This window comes from Coturnix japonica, chromosome 22, assembly GCF_054131305.1.
Source record: "Coturnix japonica strain WE chromosome 22, WE-NBRP24, whole genome shotgun sequence".
NCBI classification, from domain to species: Eukaryota; Metazoa; Chordata; class Aves; order Galliformes; family Phasianidae; genus Coturnix; species Coturnix japonica.
The window spans coordinates 8,265,926-8,292,356 of record NC_140684.1 but is presented as its reverse complement, the minus strand read 5'-3'; the positions used below and the strand labels follow the sequence as shown (position 1 = coordinate 8,292,356).

The 26,431-nt window shown below is 43.3% G+C and overlaps 1 protein-coding gene and 1 long non-coding RNA gene across 5 annotated transcripts in view; one reads left to right on the top strand and one right to left on the bottom strand.

Annotated features, from left to right (window-relative positions):
- The window catches only part of LOC107322485 (SPNS lysolipid transporter 2, sphingosine-1-phosphate), a 92,468-nt gene extending 89,238 nt beyond the window's left edge, over positions 1 to 3,230 (bottom strand). For 2 of the 4 annotated variants that reach the window (XM_015880552.3, XM_085521744.1), the window contains exon 1: positions 2,799 to 3,217. In XM_015880552.3, coding sequence (XP_015736038.1) covers positions 2,799 to 3,093 — 295 coding nt within the window. In that variant the 5' untranslated portion in view covers positions 3,094 to 3,217. Of the gene's footprint in view, positions 1 to 2,798 lie in introns of all 4 variants that reach the window. The other 2 variants (XM_085521745.1, XM_085521743.1) reach the window with 2 other exon arrangements.
- Positions 3,231 to 3,281: 51 nt separating this feature from the next.
- Positions 3,282 to 26,431, top strand: part of LOC116654247 (uncharacterized) — a 44,098-nt gene continuing 20,948 nt past the window's right edge. Inside the window, exon 1 of the long non-coding RNA XR_004309306.2 lies at positions 3,282 to 4,329. This is a non-coding gene — a long non-coding RNA (uncharacterized LOC116654247). The remainder of the gene's footprint in view (positions 4,330 to 26,431) is intronic.

Below are 26,431 nucleotides of genomic sequence, written 5' to 3'. Positions count from 1 at the left end.
TCGGTATGATCAAAGACCTATTAAGAAAATTGCAGAGGAATATTTCCCTTCAAGTCAGTAATGTTCAGCACAGAGTTTTCAATCTTTCCTTCATAAGAGACACACTAGAGGCACTCCCACTTTTTGTCTGGGAGAGCTGCTCCCAAATATCATTATACTTTAACATTCCCCATGCACATTAGGAATTTTCAACCCTATGCAAACATCAGGGCATTGCTGAAAGATGCCCTGTTACTGCTGTGGATGAGGAAGATGCCCTGTTGTCTGGATGAGTAGCTACAAGATATGGTTTAGTGGCTTGTGATAGCAAGGGTAATAGGAGGACAGTTGGACTAGATGGTCTTACAGGTCCTTTCCAACCTTGTGATTCTTTGAGTCTATATGCTCAGGCTTTTCAATTTAAAAGTAACAGAAGAAGCTTATCTTTAAACCATAGGAAACAGGCAGTCAGCAGCAGAGGCCCAGTTTCATCAGCTATTCCCAGAAGGGCTGTACCTCAGTGTCAGGCATGAAGCTGAATATGTCCCACATCTCAAACCACACTCCAGTTCTGTCACAAAACGTCCCAGATACTAAAAGGCACATTTCATCCTGAAATTGTTTCATCTATAATGGGAAACCATCAAAATCAAAGCTAGGAAACGGGCATCTACTTTCTTGGTTACAATTGAAAAAGATTGCCCCCAAAACTCATCATATCCGATGTCTTAGGGAAACAAAGGTCATTACACCTCATGGCCTCAGAGAAGCCGTGCCAGGGATCAACCTGTACATGCCAACCCTCAGGACCCAGTTTCCATTGGTACTGCTGCTCCCCAAACACTTTGCAGGCAGAGATGGAACCAGGAACTCACACCACTTCTAACAGCAGTTCGCTGGCCTTCGTTAAATCATGATTTCTCTTGCTACTTCCCCTGCCATAATGAGGCCAGTGTTCAACTGCATTATTACGTTGCTGCAACAATTCATATTTGCAAAGTACTTTGAAGGTCTGAAGGGCTGTATTCACTAATTATTACCTGTCTTGAGACACAAACTGAATATTCAAAGTGCCGGCCTGATTCATATGTGAGTGCACGTCACATAAGTATGCGGTATGCACCGAGACTCACAAATAACAGCAAAGATGGCTTTTCAAGAAGACTTTATAATAAAGTCAGATTTGAGTACAAAAAAAATGCGTAATTCTTATTATCACAATTTTTCTACTAGCCTGGAATTCAATTATTCCTTGTTTCAGATGAGCACTTTATACAACATCAGTTTGAGAAATAAACACCAGCCAGCACAAGACAAAAATATGATGCAAAACGATTCTGCCCCTAAAGCAAAGTCTGATGCTTGAGAACTTGGACCTTTGCTATCAAGCTGAAAGCTGATGGTCAGTGCAGAGCCAGAGCTTATGCTACAAGTACCGGCATTCGCAGCACTGGCAATGCAGCATCACGGCAGGCAGGTGGCTTTATCCTCCACTCAGTCAGGCACTTTGCAGCCTTCCCACCAATCAAGATGCTTCTCCCGTCCCTTGCCAGCACATCCCATGCATTGATGACCAAAGAAAATGCAAGGTGAGAAAGCCATTGCTGGAAGTGCTATAACAAATAGTCTGCTTATGTATTTTTAAAATCCTTATTGTGTTCACCTACGTGTGAGGAGGAACAGCTTCCAGAAAAGGAAAACTTTCCACAAGTGAAAGGAAAACGGTGCATTGTGGTCAGTCTCTGTACTAAAGGGACTCATATTCGAGGGTGAAAGAACAAACTACAGTTTCCTTCAGCATGAACAGAGCAATGTTGCATCTTCAGGCTTCCTCCTGCATCACACCGAGCCTGTACTCAGTACCTCCCAGCTGGGCCTTCACATTTCCTTAAGCCCTGCCTAAAAACCATAATGAAAAGCCACAGCAGCAGGCAGATACATTTTCATTCTAGCCTTCTCCATCTCCCTACCCCAAACAAAACCAAACCACCCTGGCCAACACATTGTGACAATGACAAGCTGCATCCCGTGCACACTATTACTGCCCTACAAACATACATTATTTTAATGCAGCGTAAACAAATACGCTAATTTGTTTAACACCACATCGAGTCCTAGCGATTAAAACGTGGATATGCACAGAGCAACATCCACACACGCGCTTTTTATAAGCTCCGAAGATAAAATTATCAGTATTGCCAAACGCAGAATATGCATTATTATTTCATTACACTTTGAACAGCACCGAGCCTCCTTCGTTTCTAATTAACACAACTTCGGGTTATCGTTTTCACACTGTTAACAACAAACGGGGAGGACCGGCGCTGCGAGCATCCTAACGCGTGTTATCACAACGCCGAGCCCCGCAGAGCCCTGAGCGCATCGCGACCCGTCTGAAGGACGGAGCCGCTGCCCGCAGCCCGATCCGCAGGGCAGGGAGCTCCTTGGCGGAGGGTTGAAGGGCAGCCCGGCTTCCCGCAGAGACAAAGCGGAGCTGCGGCTCGTTGTACCATCCCCTGCCGGGCTGCGGACAGCGCTGACCCGGCGGCAGCTGCACCTGTCAGCGCGGCGCTCACCGAGGATCGATACCTCGTCCCTTAGCACCGACCGTCTGCCCCAGCGCCGAACAAAGGGCTCCTCTTTGGGTTGGCGTTAAATTCACACCAACTAGAGAACAATACCGCCGGTACCTCCACACCCCCGCCCGGCCACCGCGAACCGCTGCGGCGCTGCCCCTCCAACCCCCGGCCCACCCCGCACCGCCCCGCACGGTTGAGCCCCGGGGCCGGCAGAGCGGCGGAGGGACGCGGAGGCCTCACCTGCCACCGTGTACCGGTCCAGGTAGTTGAGCACGTTGCCCACGCTGAGGATGCCGGCGGCCGCCACCCGGGCCCGGCCGAGGCTGGGCGCTTTGCGGCGTGCGATCGGTCGCTCCGGTCGTTTGCCGACCGCAGGCGGGTTCATCCTACCGGAGAGGGTCTGCACTTCTCCTTCAACTCCCCGACCGCAGCAGCCCCGCTCACCGTCCTCTTCCTCCTCTTCGTCCCCTGCTCGGAGCCGCCCGCCGCAGCCCGGGCTGCTGCCGGAGGAGCCGTCGCTTTCCAGGCACATCATGGGCTGCTCGCGGGTGGCGACCGCGGCTCTCAGTGACCGCCTTAGAGCTGCATCCCGCAGCCTCCTGCCCGCGGGACCGGCCCCGCCGCCTCCTGTGACAGCTGCCCGTGCGGGGCGGAGCGGGGCGGGGAGCCGAGGGGAGCCGGGGGGCGGAGGGTTGATGCCGGTCCCGCCTTCCCCTCCCCGCCGCCCCCCAACGGCTGCCCCGCTCCCCGGGGGCCGCTCCGTTCTCCTCGCGCTGCCCTGGGGGCGGCACCTGCATCGTTTCCTCGCGGGAGGTGACGAAGCGCTCGAGCCGGTTCGGGTCGTTTTGCTTTTGCACGGCGGTGAGTTGGGCCTTAAATCATCAGCGCCCCTTGATCTGGTGTTGTTAAGCCGTGGTGGTTTAGGAAACACCGGCTTTGCGTGTAGCAGGTAGGACTCGGGGCAATACCAATACCCAATAAACTTGATAAACTCCACAGAGGTCCAGGTCCACCCTCAGATGGGCTCATAGCCACAAATCCTCGCAGCTCCCGGAGCTGTGCAGGACGGGACGATGCTCTCTGATGTTCTGGAATGTGCTGCCGACCTCACAGCTTCCTGCTCGGCCCCGGCTGATTTTCCTATTGCACAGAAGTGGCTTCAGGAACAACAGCCGTCTTCAAAGGAAGTAAAATAGCTCTAAAATTCCCCCACGCTAAAAAGGGCTTCGCCCTGCTCCCTGCAAAGCTCCACCTCGAAGCCAAAAAAGGACCAAGAGACGTTTTGTTTTAAAAGAAGGAGCCTTCAAAGAGATAGAAGTGCTTAGAACCAGAGCGGCTCCAGCCTGACGTATCCATAGTAAGACTGCAAAAGTGCTCCAAAACGGGAATAAAGTGACATCTGAGGGCTCTCGTGCACCTGTTGGCAGCGTTACGTTATGATTTCACAATTCCTACCTACAAAACTGTACCTGGGATACGTATTTTAAACAAAACCTGACACCTACCTGGGAACGAACTGCATTGCTCAGGCATGTTGCTCATAGCCTGCTTTGTCATGCACTGCTCAGAGCTCAACCAGTCCCGGTTGTGGCCAAGCAATGATGACACCAGAGCTGGGCTATGCCACTAAGCCAGTGAGATACAGCAGGAGGAACCCCAGCAGGTGAAAAAGGCACTTGAGTCAGCATGACGTTGAGTGCTGGTTGGGCAACGTGCCGGGAGGGAGAGGAGTCAGCATCACTTCTGATGACACACGATACTCCCAACAACAGTAAGTGATGTTTTCATGTGAAGAATCGATCTGCATTGAGAATACGGGGAGCTGGGATGGAGCAGAGGAGGCTCAGAGGAGACCTTAGTGCTTTCTGCAGCAGGTTGTGGCAGCTGTGGGTCAGCCTCTGCTCTGGGGTAACAGCAATAGGGCAAGAGATGATGGCACCAGGGGAGGTTCAGGTTGGATGTTTGGAACAATTTATTCTCTGAGAGAGAGGTGAGATAATGGCTGCCCAGAGAGATGGTGGAGTCACCATCCCTGGCAGTGTTCTAGACATGTGGAGCTGTGGCACCAATGGACGTGGTCAGTGGTATGGTGGGGATTCATTGATGGTTGGACTAGAGGATATTAGAGGTTCTCTCCAACCTTTACAATTCTATGACAGAGAGTCAGTAATGGACTAGGTGATCTTAGAGGTCTTTTCCAGACACAGAGAGGAGCTTCAGCTCAGGAGCATTCACAGGTACAGCACAAAGAAGTAGGCACTGATTAGACAGTTACTTCCACAGGCAGTTACTTCCATACAGCCAACCTTGGCACCTTCAACTCCACATGGAAACTCACAGAGCAGAGCAGATGCCGGTGCATCCATGTCATGGGATTCATCTGAAGGAAAAACAGGGAATTGGAAAAACTGTGATGGAACTGGCATTACTGGCAGAATGATTCATATTCCTGAACTGCTAAAATCACTGGTTACTACCTCTTCAGAGGAACAGAGTATATTCTAACTTAAATACACTACTGGTATTTTTTGCCGTTACAGGTTGTTGAGAGGGGATTTGATTACAGAGTGCAAGTTCTGTCACGGGGAGAAAAATGCCAGTACTAAGGGCTCTAATCAAGTGGAGAAAGGCAGACTAAGAATCAGAACAATGACTGAAAGCTGGAGTTAGAAAAATCCTAATGAATTGTCTGGTTCACTTTTGTTACAGAATGATTATACCCTGGAACAAAATGCTAAAGAAGGGGTGTATTCTCCATCCCTTCATGGCATTGCATTCAGGTTGATTGCCATTCTATGAAGTACATTATTGAACTCAAATATGAGCTATTGCAATCCACACAAAAAGCTGTCTGTGATTTAGTGATATAAGAAGGTCAGGCTGGATGGGTTCAAGTCCCAACCCTGAAGATAGAAATACTTACACTGTTAGCCAGGCACACATTGTCAGCACCTACTTCAGTCTTCGGGGTGATCTGAGAATAGGAAAAGGAAAAGACATGACTTCAACCAGCTTGCTAGATGGTAGCGTTCTCATAGTCCTGGTCTTAGAGATGAGCAGCATCCTCCCTTGAGCACATCCCCAATAGACCCTCAAACCCAAACTCATAATTGTCTTTTCCTCATGGTCTCAAACCCAGATTTGCTGTCTGGATGAAATCGCATGAAACCATTCACATGTCCTTAACCATTCTCTGCTGACTGATACCTGCAGACATACTTCTGAAACCTCAGCAAGGCAAAGAACAAAATCACTTGTTAGTAGCCCTGCTCTTTCCTAGTGCAGTCGACAACGTTTATCCCTTCAGGGATTATTTTCTTCCTTCCATTATTTTGTTAGTATCTTAAAAGCCTGAAAATATTTATTTTACTTTATCCAATCTGCACTTACTGGTCTTGCTCCATCTCCAGAGTTTTAGAGCTGGTCAGTAGGAGTAACAGCACTTGTTTGACAACAGCCGTATTTTATCCTTCAGGAAACAAAACCACATTGCCAGCACACAAACGTGATATCTACAGCGATGTAGTCAGTCAGCTGGTCCATGGGCCAGACCTGGTGTACATGAAGTTTATGACAGAACACCAAACTTCAGGATCACAAACCACAGATTTCAGATAGAAACGTCAAACAGACCAAATTTTATGAGAGTTTACATCAGTAGTAATTATTCAATCGTCCAAATAACACAAGACAGTGACAAAACTCTGCAGCTCTATTCATTTTTGGACATTGAGCAGATTGCAACTCTGCAATAATAAAAATAACAGCCCTGCAGTTATTCACCTACATTCCTCTTACTGTTCCGTTGGTCTTGAGACAGAGACAGCAAATCAGAGGAGAAACCCATGAAGGGCAGCTGCCATCGCTGGGTCCAGCTGCTTTCTAACATTTACACTGTAGATCCTGAAATGATACGTTGGTTTCAGAAGGAGCTGTATAGCCCTGAAAGCATTTAGCTTTAGCAAAATATAAGCAGCTGCTCCCTCCCTTTCATACAATCATACATAAATGCCTGAATATTTGTGAATTTTATGGTATTCTTTAGTCCCGGACTGCCTTGCACAGTATCTCTTGTGCCGATCAAAACTGAACATAAGAAGCTGAAATAATTAAAAACCAGGAAAAAAAAGAACTCTATCTTTCCCATATCCAACAAGAAAAAAACAAACACAAACACCAAGCTGAGTCCTAGCAGACTGTTCAAAATCAGAGTATGCAGAGGCAATTGTTCCAGCAAGCAAACAACACTTCTATCCTTTGCAATTTCATAGTGAATGGCCTTTGATGTTTAGGACTGTTGGATGTAATAATCCATCTCCAAAAGCTCCGACCTTCATTATATTCACCGAAGACTCAGTACTCCAAGTAAACAGGCTGCGGTCTCTCCTCAGGTCCCAGTGGGGACTATAATTACTGGTATGCTGCATTTTTGGCAAGTTTTGCCCCATGTTTGAATGAAGGATGTTGAGCCTGAACTACTGCCTCCTCCCATCAGAGGAGTCAGATCTTGCAGATGATAACATGCATATTTGCTGTTAGTGTCCCACTTCTCAGAACAGCCAAATGCTTGAGGTCTGATTAACTAACATTCAAGAATCCAGTGTGGAAAGATGAGTTACAGAAATAGCATTCTTACACTACCCCAGCATTTCAAGAAGGCACTGCCAAGTCCATGCGGGAGCAGAGGAATCCCAAAACAATAGGGACAGACCCATCAGTTACCAATTTATGAACAGCTTCCTGGCATCTTACAAAAGGGCTCAAGCCATGAGAAGGGGATCCTTACAAAAACAACATCAAGAGAAATAGTTCCAGTGTTTGTGTTTGCCCACATAAGGTAAGAGGAGAGATGAGGTCACACAAAAGTGGAATAGGCTGAAACTGTACAGCTCCAAATGCTTGGTTTTCACAGTCAAGTTGACCTAACTCATTTCAAGTGTTTCCTCAAGAAACTGAAAATTCCAACTCAAAGCCAGTAGCTGTGATTAGCTGTAATTTTCTCAGACACTGTCCCAGAAGTCACAATCCCAGTCTCATAACCTCATCTGATTTATGTTAAGACATCATCAGGGTCACTTGAATTTACTATTTCTTATTTCAGTTAACTCAGTTTTCTAATCAGAAAAAAATAATTCAAGCTTCATCAAGAAAGGGAACTGATCATGTAATTAAGTGTTAGTTGTGATACCTGGATGGTCTTTCATGTGTGCAAACAGAACATGATCAGTTCTGTGTGTAGCATTTAGTGTTTTAATAGGGACCATTTCACAAAGCTGAAATAATTGTGAGTCCAATTAGGAAAAAAAGTAGAGAAGGCAGAGAAATAAGACCTGAGAAACCACTTGCTGAGAGAGAGGCTACAAAATACGTACTATAACAGTAAAAGAGGATGTTTTTGATAAATTGGAACCTATAAATAAAACAAAGGGATAATGAAGCGAAAGGACGCAAAGAATATACTGTAAACAATATCTTCATTTTCAAGTCTATTTTAACATGAGAGTAGTGCTGACAATGTACTACTTCATCATTAGATAAAGGGGTAGAGCTGTCAGCAACAGTGCTGCAGTCTGAAGGTAGTAAGGCCTAAGATGCTCTTAAGTCAGAAGTTCAGAGGCTGTTGAAAGAGCTGAATGAGGGCTCTCTGGTGTGCTGACACAAGACATGCTCATAACTGTTAATAGAGAGACCTTCAGAAGGCTGGAAGTGTGTTCATGTTGTGCTGATATTTTGTAAACATATGTCTGCCAGCCTGGCAACAGCTCTGAGCAAAATAATGTAAGGTCTGACAAAGTGCTCAGTTAATAGAGGAAAACGGACATCATGTAATTAGTACTAATGCACAAAAATATATTAACATGTAGAACTTGCTAAATTAAATTGATTTTCATTCTAATGAGATCAAAAGTTTGTTTGCCTACTGAAAGGTTACTGTCACTAATGGACTTTTGCACAAGACTTAATTTGGTATTATATGACATACTGATTAGGGATCCACAACAGTTCAGACTTAATATATGACATTATATGAATTAGACCTGGCTATATAATGAGTCATATGATATAATTGTAAGTGGGATGTATTACTAAGTGTCTTTCTGTAGGAGTCCCTCAGGAAGTTTAATATATATATGAAAAGGAAGAAAGCAATCAACAATCCTGTGCCAGTGTTACAGCAATACAATAATTAGAATGGCCACGTTTATTGCTGGAATGTTCTGGATTGGTTGGCAAGTTGGAATAACACATTTTATTGTCTAGGAACACGGAATATAGGTCTTACAGGACAGAGGACTTCCCTCTGGAAAGCAGTCGTTCTGGAGAAGTGACCAGGCTGGCAGTGAAAAGTCAAGTGAACATGAGTTCCCAGTTGAGTGCTGTAGGAAAAAAGGGATATGAACACAGCAGCAACCTGGAATAGGAAACAAGTGTCATCACCTTTCAATTGCGGAGTCACTACATAAGGCCTGACTACCACCAGGGAAGGATGTGGATAAATAGAAGAGTAACTGTCTAGGAATGGCAATCTAAAATGAGAAATTCAAGACGCTCAAATAGGTTTAGATTTTTAGGCCAGTGGATGACTTGCACAAGTTTTTAAGCTTATATGTAGGAAAATGAATTCAGTTGCTGCAGTCTATAAAAAAAACCTCACAAGCCAATATGTAAAGCTGCAGAGAGCTGAAGAAAAAAACAAGAATCACTTCTACTCCTTTGAGGATAATTAGCTGAACCAATTCTCCAGCTATTCTGGCAGTTCTACCGTAACAAAAGTTCAAGTCAAAATTAGATTCTTTCTAAAACCTGTATAGTTCAAATGGGAAATAATTTACAGAAGTCTATAGCTATGACTCGTAGGCTGTTGGGCTAAATAGTAAGAAAAGGTTCTATCAGCTCTGCTAATCTATCTTTAAATATAGTCAAACAGAGAGTGTGTAAAAGTTAGGATACTTTTCCATTTATCCAATTGGATTTTTTTCTGTCTTTGCAAGTATAAAGGGAAAAACAAACAATCAAACAAGCAAAACACAACTGAGGGCTTAACTTCAGTAGCAACTGATGCTACCAAAGAGCTTGAGTAACAGCTACCCTTAATCACTTCTCTATTTCTAAGCTCACTGCTGCAAAACACAATGAACCACAATTGGTATGTGGCAGGAGGGCAAGTTTTAAAGGCTTTGCTCAGTAACAGAATTAGAAAGTCAGAACAAAGCTAGAGGGGATTGTGTAAGTGCTTAATTTTCATGAATGTGACAGACTTTCCACCTAGTACTTCTTAGAAGGTAACTCTTCTGAGATAGATGAGTATAACCTGTTCCTTTCCTGCTGCTCGGGCCATCTGCCTGAGTACTTACAACACAGTCCTACTCTCCTTCCAGTCACAGGCATGGCTAGCAAAGAAAAGTCTTTTTCCAGCAGATCAATTCTTGCTGCATCCCAGTTTACTAAGAAATACTTTTATGCTTTAGTTGGCTTGGTGGGTTTTGTTTTGATGGTGTTGTTTTCTTATTATATTGTTTTGTTTGTTTGCTTGGTTATTCATTTGTTTCTTAAAAGAGAACTGAATATTCATTGGCAGACTTCTTCCTTGCGAAGAAAGCTGGGCTGCACGGTGGAAAACCCACTGCGGCAGGAAGGGTATTGAAAGGTCTCCAACCTGCATCAATCTTGATGTGACTCAAAGAGCAGTATTCACACAGATGTATCCTAGGCCTTATTCTATTAATTCCACACATTCACCAGCATCACTGCAAAGAATATTAAAAATAAAACTTTACAAGTGATATCCACGCCTTTTAGTAGAGGATCTGATTCAGTACTACTGTAACTCACGTTTTCCTGCCATTCATTAGCTGCACAAATTGCCACCAGCAGTTCCTCTAATTGAATTACAGCCTCGCTGTGGAATCAGGAAATGTGTTTTCTACTCTGGGGGGAAAAGAATGTAAAAGTAGAGATTGGTGCATCCTTTTGGGATGTGTGTATCCAATGTTGATTAATGGGCAGCTCTGGAAACTACAGCAAAAATTTTATTGGTCTAGAAAGCTGTCAGGAAGTTACCCCAAAAAACAGAGATAATGGGCATTCAGTAAACACTGGCTGAAATAAACTGACCCCATCTTAACACTGCTCCTTCTGATTGTATCTGAATGTTCTGTACAGCAAAAATCCTTGCTGGCCTGTAGGTTCATAATCACAATCTGGTATTGCTGAATTGCATCCATTTCACTTACATTAGCCTTTAAAATTCTCTATGAATTTAAGCCAGTACTCTTCCATCACTTCAGTGCTGCTTGTTTTCTCTTTTTCTAAAGATATAGCTTAAAATTCTTGCAGTTATTCTCACATCCTCACCGGTGAATTATTCCCTTTGTAGTGCTATGTGAAACATCTTGCAGTAATATATATCTCGTGTTATCTTCCCTGTCTTGTAAAAAGAAGAGCACAACTAAGCTGAGCATTATTCCTGTTTCATAAACCCAACCGGGACTTTGTCACTCTTTCTATTTGCTTCCTTCCCTTCCTATTACTCTTCCAATAATCTCAAATTGCAGACTGTGCTGCAGCCAAACAACAGCTGGAAGATGGGAGACAACATTGTCAGTTTATTATCAATGTTGATCGTACTTTTTTTGCCCTTGTGAAAAACAAGCTGAGTGATGCTGTTGACTCTTTGGCTTTTGCTTAAAGAAGCAAAACCAAGGCCTTGGAAATGGCTCTGTTGAACAGAACTGCCAGATCTTTCTGTTTGAAGAAACCACAACTTGTGAAGGACTTGCACAGTTCAACAATACACAAACCACAGCGCTTTTATCAACACAAAGTAGCTGGTCCTCAGTACCACATCAATATTCTGTGAGCTCCTTTCCAGAGAAACGTTTTTAGCATTTGGGATTTCCTTCATTTTTGTGGCCTAACCTCCCTGTGGAATGGGTGGTGAAATACAACAAAGTTTGTCACATCTGAGCACCATGAGAATAGCAATGCCCGCCTCCACAGCAAACTCATGGAGAAGCATGCCATAAAAGCAACACAATTATGTAACCTTTTAACAGTAACTTTCCCTCTTATGGCTTGGAAACATCCTCCTCCCACACAAACACGGCAGAGTTGACTTGCAGCTTGTTTGGATCACACAGGTAGGAGCTAATTTGCTTTGGTCTCAGTTATCACTGAAAGGGTGAGAAAAACAAGTTTAACAGGAGGCAGAACTCAAGCTGACTTCAGGCCGTAAGAATGCCCTGCTCCATCTAAGCAGCTCACTGGAGAGGTGTGGTTTTGGCACAGCATCAGGAAGAATCACCCTACATAAATAAATGTAGCTCTGGTGGACTCCATTGCTGGCCCTGAACAAGCAACTTCATTTCCTTTCAATAGTCATAAAATATCATGAAAGTCTCTGTGAAGAGATGAGGAAATAGTACGACTTCACAGGAAACACTCAAAAATTTAGACGGCCAAATGGCTACAAACCTTTGCCCAATTAAACCACAGAAGGCTATGTCTATAAGATATACCTGTACAACTTTCTTATGTCAGCAACCTCCAGCTCATCTGCTATCATTTCCACAATGTCTGTAATATTTACTGAAGTGATGCACAAATACTCAAACATCATGACAGTCCAAATCAGATTCCAGGTGAGCAGCAAGTTGCCATCTCTGCTGACTCTGGAGAGGATGAAAGCTAGAAAGAAAACAGCTAAGAAAGCTAACACCAACAGCCACCGTGACAGGCATCTCCAGACAGGTTATAATGGCTGTTCAGCCTTTCCAGTGATGTTTTATTTTCTTACATAAGAAATCCAAGGCTTCTCCCAGGATTATCATCTAGGTTTGTAGATGTGAAACAAAGCACCTTTAGAAAAGGTCTATCTGCAATTTCACAAGTCTTTCTGACTTTCAGTGGTGACAAAAACTCAAGTAAGGTGTTTGCAATGACAACGTGTCCAGGTTTTTATTGAAATGCTTAAAGTTAAATGCTTAACTTTCTCTTCTGTTGGCATTTTCTTTTAAGAAACTGAATTGCCTGTGTAAGTCAGGCCCCTTGTCCCTATCACAGCTCCCTCCAGCCCTCTGTTCATGGGAGCTCAGGGTGACAGTTATCTACATGAAGAGCCCTTCTGTTCTTCCTGCATTCTGTTTTACCCTCCAGTCCCTCCATAGAACTGGCTGCATTTGGTGCCATGCACAGTAATGTGTTTATCTTTGCTGGCAGTACTGGCACACCATGTCAAGTGTCCTAGTGATTACTCTACCACTGCAAACTCCAGTGCCAAGCAATCCAGCCTAACAGCCAGCTGTGATGCACTTCACCCAAGTGGCTGGAGAGCATAAGGCTCCTAATTCAACCTGCAGCTGAGAAAAGCAGGAATGTCAGACACTGTAACCAAGCCTACTAACAGGACTGAGAAGGCAACTATACATTGTGCATCAGGCCTCAAACAGGTGCATCTAGCAGCAGCCAGCAGCCTTAGGTATTGCAGGTGTCCTAAAGTAGCTGAGAGCTTTATTTAAGGGACTGAAGTCTAAAAAGATTGTGATTGGTAGCTTCAGAATTCTTGCTAAATTTTGGATGAAACAGTAAATCTTGGGAGATGAGAATTGCAGGGGTCCTACTGGGCTGTCAGCACCAAACAGTGCGAAGGAAGGTGCAACGTCCCGCCCAGTGGGCGTTTGTGGTACAGCAAGACCAGGAGCACGAAATAAATGTCATTACATTTATTTATTTTTTGTTTTTAACCTCACTGAGCAATCTGGCAACACTTCTTGCATGTGTCGTGTTGAGGAATCTGTCGAATTTGCCGTATTCTTCCCTTAACTGAGAGTTCATATTGCAAGCATGAAAATGAAGATAGACACCATCGACTCTTTGTTGCCCAGGGGTAAGTCTGCTCCCCATATTTCCCAGTATGCACGTTTTCAGAGCTCACATGAATGTATTCCCATTGCCTGGTGGCAGCAGGACTTCAGCAGAGCTTTCAAAACACTTTGCCACTCTCTGATGGCAGGTGCAATAGAAACATTATTTACTACTGTATTTTTCTGGCAGCTTTCCTAGATCTTTCTTGGAGCAGATGGAGAATGAGCAGCACTAACGGTGAAGCTGTGGGTACAATCATTCACACATGCCTAATACTCCTTGAGTAGCAATCACTTCACTCAGTATGGAAGGGTGTGCTTAACGTTGGTACTACAGCAGCCAGAGTCCAACCCAGAGGACGCCATTCACAAATGCTCCCCTAGGCAGTTAGGAAGGGGCTTGTTGCTTCCATTAGCTGTAAGACCAGGGCTGAGAGTTACAGCCAAGGAGCAGACATGAGGAAAAATATGTGAAGTATTTTCCTCCACCCCAAGGAGACAAGTGGCAATTCTATTACCATGAGGGTGGGGGAATGCTTTGAGAACTGTAATCAAACAACCTTGTGAGAACAAGGAAATATTTTGTTTCTCGCAGAACAGCGTGAGCAACCAGACGCATTAGAAATCCCAAATCCTTGATACACATGACTCAACCTCAAATCCCTTCTGGTACTTCTTTACCTTTTATTTCACAGCCCCTAGCAAGCAGCAAGAGCGTGTGCATGAGCCAGACACGAAGTTTGCTCAACCTTGGAGGTCAGCAACAGGTGCAGAGCATACCTGCATGGGGAACGTTTCTGTGGGTGTAACCACACAGTGTGTATGTAGTACAGCTGTGCTCAGCCTGGAATGCAAGCAGGGCTTCCTGGAGTAGTCCAGATCTCTTGGGGAAAAAAGAAGAAAAAGTGAAAGAATGAACAGAAAGGTATAAAATACCCAAAACGCCTTAAATACACACGCGGCAAAGTTTGTTGTTACAGCTCAGTCACAGCAATACTGGTTCACGCCCTGGTGATTAGATTTAGGTTGGATGTTAGGGGAAAGTTCTTTACTAGGAGAGTGGTTAGGTCCTGGAACAGGCTGCCCAGGGAGGTTGTGGGTGCCCCGTCCTTGGAGGTGTTCAAGACCAGGTTGGACAGGGCTCTGGGCAACCTGATCTAGTAAAGGTGTATGTTTGGTGGCCCTGCCAGGCAGGGGGGTTGGAACTACATGATCCTTGAGGTCCCTTCCAACCCGGGTCATTCTGTGATTCTGTAATTCTGTGATTCTGTGATTCTGTGGTGTGTGCTGTCATTCTTTTCCCACATGGACAGGGCTCCCAAAGCTACTACTCTGCAGTGCCCTGAACCCAGTGATTTTCTTGTTGCTATCCCCATTATTTCTGTTCAGTCTCTTTGTTCGGTCCCCAGGGTGACTGTGGGAATCCTCTCTAAGGATTAACACCCATTTCAGCCTTGAAAATGGCTGAGGCAAAATCCGTTCATACTCACTGCTTCCCTTCACCCTTGGCCTCCCTGCAGCCCTTGAAGAAGGAGGCACAAATGACAAAGTGTCCTGCAGAGAGATAGAACAGGGTATTGCCCAAGTGCTGAATTCTCCCATAGCCACATAAACATACACACGCAGCATCTGCAGCATCAGAGGGCAGGCAGCTCCCTCTCCTGGTGGATGGTCACCTGCCACCTCCAGATCACCTGTGGACATGATCACAAGAGCATTACTTTCCTCAGCTCCTTACTATGTGCTGAAGGGAGCTAATCTGGCAAGCATAGACTGTATTCTCTATATACAACCAACATGCTGCAGATGGAAAGCAAAAATACACTGAAGGGCATCTGGTGAGTATCTTTCATCTGTCAGATAGCTTGCATTCTATACTGAATCTCTTTTATTAGGCCAGGCTAATTTACAAGTTTATCTGGGTGAAGAAAATGCTTGGAGATGAGAGGTGGTGAGTTATTCATATTTCAGTCAGCCCCAAATGAGTAGAGAGAACACTATTGCTCTCTCCCATATGGGGGAAGAGAACCGCTGCCACATGGTTCTTGATGTGAATTAAGAAAACACAACATGCAGCAAAAATCCCTGCCTGACAGATGGGGGTCTATGGCACAGAGCAATCAGATGTCTTGCTAAAGGTCACACTAGAAATCTGTTGCAAAGCCAAAGACTTGAATAAAGATGTCAAAGAGTTGTAACACTCCTGTGTTTTCCCTAGAAGTCTGCCTAAAAATCACTACTCTCCAAATTAGCCAAGACAATCTAGCCATGGAAAAATGCCTTTCTTGCCAGATTTTACCCTTATCTCTGTTGTCCAGGTGGTCTCCCTGGCTGTTTCTCCCCTAACCTCCAGTGGTTTAGTGCTTCTGTAGTAAGCACATAGAATTTGAAGAAAGCATGTCTGATAACTAGCTCCTTTACTGAGTTAATGCACTGCTTGTCAAGACACCTACAAAGTCATTGTGCCCTAGTTCTAATTTTTATATGACATAAATAGAGCTGTGCCAGATGAAAGCCAGGAGCTACTAGAGGGACACATTCTCCTTTCCAAAAGGAGCATTTGCTTCCATCTAAATGAACCTATCTTCATAACTTGGACCAAATACTGCTCTTCCACCTCATCTGTCTATATTAAAAAAGAGCAAGGCAAACAATGTATTCCACCATTCCACCATCCCTATATATTTTCTACTACAGAGAGGGAGGGTAAGTGTAGGGTATCTACAGTAACATGTCCAAGTTGTCTCTGAATGTAAGACCCCATTCTGCTGAGAACATATAGTAACATTTGATCTATTTCAGGAGGGGAACTTCTTAACGGATCAGGCAGAGCAAAGAGAAACATCCAGAAAAATCAGTTTGAGCAGAAACAGGGTTCAAACTTGGTCAATATGTTCCAGGGCTTTGTGAAACACTAACATTAATGGGTTTGGAGCTGATGAGAGACCACAAGTGATGTTCTCAGCCCAGCTTTCCAGGTTTTCTTCACCATTCTGCCGATACTAGCAGAGAATGCTCATTGCTCTCTGCTCCGTTAGCTGAAGCAGCCCTTGCAAGAAGAATGGGGACATGGGAAAGATTATGGCAGAAATTGACTCTTTGCATTTGCTAATCAGGAACAGTTCCAGGTGGTCAATGGCTCATAATTTGCTATTGACTTAGAAATGGATTCCTAATAATCTCATCTGTGGATGCAGTAAAAAAAAATAACAGCAAGAGAAAGTTAGACAGAGGAGTCTGTGAGAGGAGTTTTGTGCTCCGTAAGAGTCAAGGCAGGTCTTTGCTGCTATTTTTAACTCCAAGGACCCGATCTCCTTCCCAGCTCCAGGTCTGGAGTTTCAGCCAAGAAACAGGCTACCTTCAGAGCCCTCATGCTGCATGTCTAAAACATTAGGATAGCAGCTGTAATCTTCACATATACTTGTTGGAATAAAACCATATGCAAGAACAGTGATCCATTTGAGAGTGGAAGGACGGTAAAATACGTACCTTTCTGAGTAGTTTCTAAGTTCTCTATATCCCTGACATCATCAGCGTTCCTTAAAGCCAGGAGAAATTATTTTCAACTGTAAAAGACATTTTCTAATATCTGAATAAAAGAAGCATGGAAGCATGGGTGGAAGCTGATGTAACAACCATTCACTTTGCCTTCAAGTACACATTAGTCACCTAACTGCGTGTTGCAAGTGTTGAATAGGACTTGGCAGATACAATTTGACATCAGGTACATGAACAAAATCATTTAAGTTAGGGGGAGGGAGATTGGGTGCATGAATGAACAAAAAGCATTACAGCTGTTTTAAAGAAATTTTCCTACTACCTATCAGGAATAGAAAAATCACTGTATAACTATTAACTTGACAGCAATGCTTTTATTTATTTATTTTTATTACTCTGCTTACATCCATGTATGTTCCCAGGAGAAACTGATATTCCAGTCTTTCTTCTGCCTAACCCATACAGTTATCTAAGAACAAACTCATTCTCCTCAATGCTTGCAATTTACTAAAGCTAAAGTTGCTTCTACGCAGCTCAACACCCATCCCAGGTCTGTAGGAGTGAAAACAAAGCCAGATCTTGCTCAGCATTTCTAATTAATGTTGTTCAAAACTGTCTTTACATTGAAATTTTCTTTCCCCAGCTCTTCGATTCAGATGTACTAAAAGAGCCCAATGCCCATCAGCTCCCAGCCCCCTCAGACAAGCCTCCCTATATCAAATGCAGAAACCCTTAGAGCTAGTTGCTGTTCCTAAAATACTAGTTTATTATTGCAGCGTTGTTTATGGCCATGTGTTCTTTCTGAAGGGACAAGAAGAATCACACTTCAGGCTGAGTGAGATTTTCTCTCATGCCTTCAGTTTTGTTTTCTTGCCTATCAATTTTTTGTTCAATATGCTGCTTAGAAGTAGTTCAAATTTATTTGGGTTAAAAGTAGCATTCAACTTTTCTATGGCTTTTTACACATCCCTGGCTCAAGTGTGTAGAAATGCCATCACTCCCTAAGAACCAGCCATGGTTTAGCAGCTGACATCAGGCCTGACTCCCTGAATCCAGACTCTTACCATTAGGGCAGACAGCTGCACAATGGGCATTCAGTCCAGAAGGGCTCACTGCACTCACATCATACACTCCTTCCCAAGATAGGCCCCAAATCTGACAAGTCCACGATTGTCATGTCATGAAAATTACAGAGAAGGTTCAGCCCTGAAAGTATCTTTAGTTTCTGAGAGAGTGTTGATCAGTCCAAGGAAATTATCACACTACATGGGAGAACTCAGCACCAGTGGTACCTTCTTCCCTATATCCTTAAAAATATCTTTGAAGAAGAGCCCATAGAGATTACTGTCAGCTTGATAGTCACCATGGGGGTACTGCTGTCTCTTTAACATGTGGAAACTAAAACTGATAGCCAGAATTAAGAATGTGGAAACAATTTCCTTTTCACTGTTCACTCTTGGGGGTTCTTGTTCAGATCTACTTTGGAATGATTGCTTTGGGGTTTAATGCTAATAAGGTTGAATTTAATTGCAATCTTGCTATTCCCTCTGAAATCATAAAGGGTACATGTAAATAATTTGAAGGCAATAATCTTTTCACTACTTTTTCCAATAAAGGAAACCAATGAGGGAAGAACCACCCATATATTGGTGCTGATAATGTGTCTCTACAACTGTCTGAAAGGACGTGGTGGAGACATGGGGTCAGCCTTTACTCCTGCATAACTAGTGATAGGACAAGAGGGAATGGTCTCAAGTTGTGTCAGGGGAGGTCGAGGTCGGATATTAGGAAAAATTTCTTCTCCAAGAGTGGTCAGGTGCTAGAATGGGCTGCCCAGGGAGGTGGTTGAGTGCCTGGAGGTGTTCAAGAAATGTTTAGATGTAGTACTAAGGGACATGGTTTGGTGGGGAAATACTGGCAGTAGGTGGGTGGTTGGACTGGATGATCTTGGAGGTCTTTTCTGAACTTAGTGATTCTATGATTAGTTGATTCTAATTTACATACAGGGTTGGCAAAGACTGGATTTGGGAAGCCCTCCAACAAAGCATTCCCTGTGCTCACTTCAAAGCGATACACAGTGATTTATATATTTTCTTCTTTTTTCTCTCCCCATCCTGATGAGACCGGGATTATTCCATGTGTGCTGCCAATTCTGATTCATTTATCTTTTTACCGTCTGCTTCTGGTAACATTTGTTGTGTGCCAAACACTTTGGACTTTTATTATCCATACTTAATATTACTATATAGGAATCTCTTCTTCTGTTTCCACCCCTCCTTTTCCTAAAGTCCTAAGCAAGCAGTAGAGGAAATGGAAACACAAGAAAAACAATGCTGTCATTCTCAAGTTGCCCTGACTTAGCATTTCTTACTTACTGGAATCTTCATCAGCACATCCAAGACAGAACTAGGATACAAGGGAAGATGAATGACTCAGGATCCACTGTAGGTTTCAAACTGGGAAAACAAGACAGCAAAGCATTTCGTATTACCTTAGGAAATACTGTTGCCAATGGTGTCAATCTTACCGATGTTTTTCTGTAGCAGCACCTTGCTGATGCCAATCGTTTTGAAGCTGTCACGCTCTCTTAACCCTAATTAGACAAGTTGGAGGTGTGTTTTGTTTCTTAGCACTATTGGTTCTTAACATTTGAAAGCCACAAGCCATGCTATATAAACAAAAAAGGTGCCTAGCATTCATCAGTAATAACTCAAGCAGAGATTTAAATGAAAGCTCACCATTAGCTAGAATGTCTCTTACCCATCCAAGTCCTTCTGAGTCCTTTTTGGAGCCCAAGTCTGAGCTATGAGGCTCATTTCCAAGGCCATTGAGAGGATTTATCCAGGGTCTGTTAACCATTGTAGCAGCAGTAAATGCATTACCATGGAACAGCTCAAAGAAAATAGCTTGGATTTACAATGCAATTGAAGAAACTGGGAAATTAAGTAGCCCCAGGTGTTGCCTGAGTAACCTCCTTGTAAAAGGAAATAAGATCAAGTGAAAACCTAAGAGGAACGTCTCCAGGAAGGTATCTCTCATTTTCCTAGAGAGTTACTGTTAAATACTGTACATTCCAGGTAGGTCTACTGTTATATTATGTGAATATAAGGTTCTATTCCAAATTTGTATTGATCCACTACACATGGCTAGAAATGAATGCATTTATGCCATTAATACTGTGCAGATATATATGCATATATATATATAAATAATTCTTTACCAAAATATTTCTATGTTCTGTTGTCTGTGTGTTTGTAAATCATACTCTCTAAATTGAGAACACACACAGAAACATGTTCATGAGTGGATCACAGTCCTGCACTGTCATGATAACACCATGTTCAATGCTCAGAGCATTGAAAACAGCAAAATGAGTGATGCAGTGGTTGGAATGCTTCCCCAGCCTTTACAGTGGCAGACAAAATAGAAGAACCAGCAAGAATATGAAGTGTGTACCGTGTTGTTCACTGAAGGTTGCATTACATGGTTGAACAAACTCAGTGAAATACTCTCAAGAGCTCTTTACCCTTCCTGTATTGTAACCCACATCCTTGAATAAAATTCAGATATAACTCCCTTCAATATGTCAGCAAGGGAGAGAGCAGCTAGGAGGCAAACCATTTATCCTGGGCAGGATACCTGTACTGCAGCATTTCTGCAAGGCAGAGCAAGACAGTGAGCTGCTGCAGTCTGGGAGTCCATGTGGTCCATATAGACAGGAGAAGTCTGCACGTGTTGGTTTTTTTTCTCCCACACGGAACACTGGTATCTCCTAAGCTTCCAAATCTGCACTAGTGAAAGAGCCATCTTTGCTGATCCCCATCTGCAGCAAAATAAAGGGTAAGAAGGAAAAACAAATGTCTAAGATCATCCATCTTCTGTCTTTGCTACTGGAACTATTTTAAGGAAGGAAAAGGTGGCCTTTTCCATTTGTGTTCAGCCTTAAACAGTTCAATGAAATGCCTTAAATTGGCAAAAAGTATTAATCTGCCGTGCTTTAAGGAACTGCTGAGTTCAAATTTATACTACAGAATTGTCTCACCAGTTGGTTCTTCTATACAGAATGTGTGTGGTCAGGGTGGCAAGGATAAAGGAAAGGTAGCAGTATTTCGTCTCTTTGTTGGGTTATTAAAAAAGAGAGAAGAAGCATTAAATGCTGAGTAATAACTAAGATATGAATTCTTGGGGAGGCACAGGGGGATGTACTTGTGTTAATCTTCCAAGGGGCAGAGGAGGCTGCAAGCTCCAGCTCAAAGAGGTCACACAGAAATCAGCCCAGTGCTCCCCTTCACATGGTGGTGAGTTTATAGAGAGGTGCAAGGCAGGTGGTGGTGTAGCATTGCTCCTAATTTACTTCACAGGCTTCTTCTCCATTCCCACCTGATGTCTCTCAGTTTTTAAGCCCAAGTTTTGTAAGTGTGCAGATTTTCTCTGTTCCTATTACATTTCAATTTGCATGCAAACCACCGCAAACAGAACCATTACAAACTATTTACATGCATAATATATGAAATTCCTCTGCTGCGTCTTCATGACCTTGATTGCTACCTGTCCTGTTTCTCTTACATGATTTGAATTGGTAAGCCATATTTTTCATGCTCCAAATATTTTGCCTTACCTAATCCTTAGGTATTATTTTTTCATTAAGGCATTTGGAGTCCCAGCCTGTAATTGATGTGAGCTTTTGAGACGAATTTACTCAAGGCAAAACTGAAAATTCTGATTTGCACATCAAGTGATATTTCACCTGTAGCACCAGGGACATCAGATTAAATACAGGAGGGACTTTTCTTTTCCAGGCTGTGTTCCAAAACTCACTGCACACCCTGCTCCAATCTGGAGTTCTATGCCAGGGAGCAAGCAAAATCGAGACAGTTATTTCTCATGAAATATTTATATTAAGGATAAATGAACCTATATCTGAGATGAGCATCTTTAGTTTGACAGAGTAAAGTGCCTCTGAAAAAAAGACTAATAAAATTAGGCATTAAAAGAAAACTGGTTTGTAATCTGATTGAATTTAGAAAAATTCTTACTGTGACCTCTTAATTCCTGTCTTTCTGAGAACAGCTCAGATTGGTAATCCATTGTGTTTGGTCTTCTGGGAAATACTCAAAAACAATCTAATGTTAATCATAGTCATAATGCAGGTATCCTCACTTGCTCAGTATTGCTTATAATGGCAGGGTATTTACACGCGGCAGATGAGAAACAGCTGGAAGGAATGACTGGTCTGCTTACAGTCTTTGCTGGTTTGGCCAATAGGACAAAATGAGCTGACTTCACTGTCATATAGAAAGCTGCTGCAGTCTGACTTCCTGAGCAAGGAATTATCAGTGAAACCCCCAAAATATGGGGTTTAGCAGTCAGGACTATAATTCTGTTGTTTTCACACTCAGACTTTACCCTGCAGTTCTGCAGATCACAGCCAAGGTTCATCCTTGAGGTTACTGCATTTTTAATCAGCATTTTAATATCTCTGAGTATGGAAAACACTGCAGAAAATGTAAGGGCCTTTTTGTCATCCTCCTCTAAATGAACTGCTGTTCTGTTTCTTTAAAAGGTTTTGTTCTCACCACTGCCCAATTCCTGCTGATTTGTAAGGTCTAATTAGTCAGTATTCAAATGTGCCATGCGCTAATTTGAACGCTGCTCAAATCCCACAAAGATTTAATATAAAAATGGATTATTTGAATTTTAAACACAGTCTGTTCCACCAATTTTGATATATTAAGCAAGCTCACAAGCCATTAAAGCTGCAAAATACCAGTTGACCTAACAACCTGCAATGGTAGGGAATGAGCAAAGCTGTTATTAACTGATGCTCAGAACAAAAGCTACGTGTACACTCTGGTTCTGAATGCTTTGATTTCTGCAAGATCTGGGCAAACTTCAGGTGCTGGATGTCAGTCTGAGCCCAGAACTTCTGGGTATTCGAACACAGGAGCAGAGCTCCACCAACCAGCTGCCCTGAGGGCCAAAGCCCCACCACCAGAAAGTGCTCCATCCTCCCCAGGCTGCAGAGACAGAATGCAAATCATCTGTCCTGGTTTGCTTTCTTTAAGTAAGTGTTAATTAATTCGTTTTAGCTAATAGGCTTTAAATATATATTTTAGGATAGTCTAGACTAATCCTGGAGACCATTCCTAAGTATTGTTTTTGGAGCAGGAAGGTACTTTTATCTGTGCCAACTTGTTCTGGAGGAAAAGAGGCTGATCAGAGCCTCCATTAAGCAGTTAAAGCCAATGATAGGTGCTCCCTCTCCCCTCCCCTGCTCCTCTCACTGATTCTTACTGCAGGACATTTGCTGGGATTTTGCCTCCATCAAGATTTCTGCGCTGAGATCTGGGTTAGAATCCTCCTTTTTGAGGTGAAGGAGCAGTCAGGGTAAGCCAGCCCTTCAAGGTTCACTAATTGCCTCTGGCACACCAGTGTGGGCAAATAATGTTGTCTAGACTTAGGAAGGCATAGAGTGGAAGCTAGACTGCTGGGTTTAGCATAGACAAAGAACCGTGCATCTTAACATGCATTAAAAGAACGTGCATTAAAGGATGCTAAAAATGCATTAGTGGAGGTAGAGCAATCTGCACAGACACTGACTCTTGGACTCAGTCTAGACAACGCCACGGAGACATGGAGACTCTTTGGAAACAATGCTGAGTACTCAGCATCCATTTCTGGGATGGGAATAACTTTGCTTTAATTCAGCATGATAGCACCTTCCCAGCACATCAACCTGTGAATAAATGTTTCAGGGGTCATATGAGGGCTAACCTGACTTCTTTGGCAACATTTCCTCCTCTGAATTAGTGTAGAAATTACAGGAGAAAAGTAAATCCACCAAAGCGATGGCAAAAAGCCACCAGGGGAATGATTAGGAAGATTACTTTGAGGTGGAAAACACAGCACTGATAAGATCTTAGTAAACAGCAAGCTCTGTATTTTCACTACTGAAGCTCCAGTAAGGCAGCAATATTCAGAAAGGTGATAGCATCCTAAAATTGTGCAATAGTAAATGAAAGGGAAACTGTTAGAGCTTCAATTCTCTCTCCATACAATAACAGAATAAAGGTAAGGAAAGACTCAGAGAGAAGCCAGGTTGTTTTGGCTGCCACAGCCTTTAGGGCTGAGATTTGCTGGTTCTTTTAATGGTGAATATGGGACCTGGCAGAGAAAGAATCTTGATGCATCCTCTGTGAAATCTATTGCACCCTCCCAACAAGATCAGCTCCATGTACCAGCAAGATACAAAAGCCTATTAAATTCTTTAGGTCCTGTGGATCCAGAAATGAGCAAATAAGGGATTTCTTCATTATTTCAATAGTGGAATTGCATGTGCATACAAATTTGAGGGATGAGAGAAATTCCAGGGTGAGGATGTGCATAACTAGATTTGCTGTGGGGTAAATGAGCACAGAAGTTTTTTCAGATGCACAGAAAAAAATCTCTCAGCTTTTAACCAAAGATCATCTCACTAACCCAAATTAGGTGTTTTACTTTGCCTTTGTAATGTGTAACCCCAGCCTACTGGATTAGGGAAGCACAAACAGAAGGTGAATGTGTCAAGGTGAGACTGCAGTTTAGATACCTCAGCTCCTTTTTCTGCCTTCACCAAAGCCTTCATGGCAGGTAAAAGTTACCAAAGCTTCAGTTCTTAACCAGACTTATAATAAAAAGGTGATACCAGGGGAAAACTGAAGCTGAGGAAACCAAAAAAGCAGGAAGCTTTTCTCCCTCAGTGTCACATGAGGCCATATGTATAAGGTGCTTTGCTGTCTGCATGGAACAAAACGAAGTAATAGAATGTATTTTGAAATGAAAGATGAAGTTTCTATCATTTATAGGTCAAAATCATCAAATCTCCCTGAGGCAAAATGGAAGGAAATGCATCCAGGATACAAGTAAATGAAAAATGAGGATCAAGAAGTAAAAATAGAGATGGACAGGACTTTGATACTCAGGAGAGAAAGGAGAGAAAGGCTTTTTTGGTGGATTTAATTTAAAACTGTACAAGGGGTGCGCTTTGCTAAAGAGATGGATGGCAGCTATTAGCATGAAGTGAGCTTGTCTGACACATCCTGTCTGCAGCCCCGTGCTGAAACAGGGAAGGCAGAACCTCGACAGATTGTTGTGGCTCAAATCCTCACCAGAATAATGGTGAAATAAAGTGAAACTGAAAAAAAAATGAAATGATCCGTTTTGAAAATCCACGTGCAGCTCCACTAGGATTTAACTCCAACACCATTCGTCTTTAGAAACATTAGGAAAAACATGTTTTGCCTGTCTTACATGGGAAACAAAGCAGATGAAATTGCAGCTGAAGCATCTGTCAGGGTCTGTGCCCTCTGCTCAGAATTACTCAGATTCTGGACAAGAGGTTGGCAAGTTCATCCTAGTAAAGCAGAAGTTTGATTCCGGATGAAAGGAGAAGAGGTAAATGCCCCCATTAAACGCAGTACTGGATGGCATTTTCCAGTGAAATACATGTTCCTACCCCTGGGTTTGGAGGCACTTTTGTTAGGTTTCTGAGACACGCGTGGGACTGGCAGCTGGGAATATGCAAGTACCTTCAAAGCAGCAATGGGTAGTTTGTGGGATGGTCTTTGCAGGGAAGGAAGTGGGACAGTGAGAGTAAAGGAGCAGGATCTTTGTTTTTCCATATGATTAAATAGCAGCTAAGTGCTGCAAGCTCGCTCAGTCAGAACTTAGAACCAATTATAGGAGGGGTTCCTCTTTGTGTTGGTGAAACATGAACAGTGCTGCTGTAGGGGTTTCTGATTCAGTGGTGCCTCATTTTGCAGACAGGGAACAGGCACTGGAGCTGGTAACAGGGTTATTTCAATCTAAATTCCATCTCTAGAATTAATTCCTGAGGAAGATGAAACCATAATCCATCAACAATGGAAAAGAGTTTAGGAAACAAATCTATATGAAATGGAGTAGCAAGAAAAAACGTGTGTGCAAAACAGATTTCTATTCAGCGTATTATTTTATTCAGTAAACTAGATGTCAGTGAAGGGCATCTGGTGTCCCTGATTGGTGCTGCTTCTACACTGGTACTGCTGAGCAGGCAAATGCGAGGCCAGCTTTGGGTGCTTGCCTGACCAGATAAATAAAGCTTCCCAGCATTTCCCATGACCTCTTCAATTCTTGTGCTGCTGCGTGTGCCAGCTGCTGCCAGTGATAGAACACTGCCGGGTACCTGAAGGACTCGCTCTCTCAAGGTAGTTGCTTCTCTCTCCCACAACAAAAGGAGCCTCGTTTTGTGATCGTAGCACAGGCACCCGTTTTTCTAGCAATGTTAAATGTTAAACACTTCAAGCAAATTCTGTAGTACACCAGAGTTGAGAGTAGATTTACCTTGCACTGTGCCGCATCTTTCCCCTATTCACAAAGCAAGATAGAGGCACACAACACACATAGGTTTTGTTTGTGTGAGACAAAGTGAGCTTACAACAATGTGGTGCAATTCTGGCAGAGCAGCTTCTGTAGCAGAGAAAGCAGAGGCAGGCT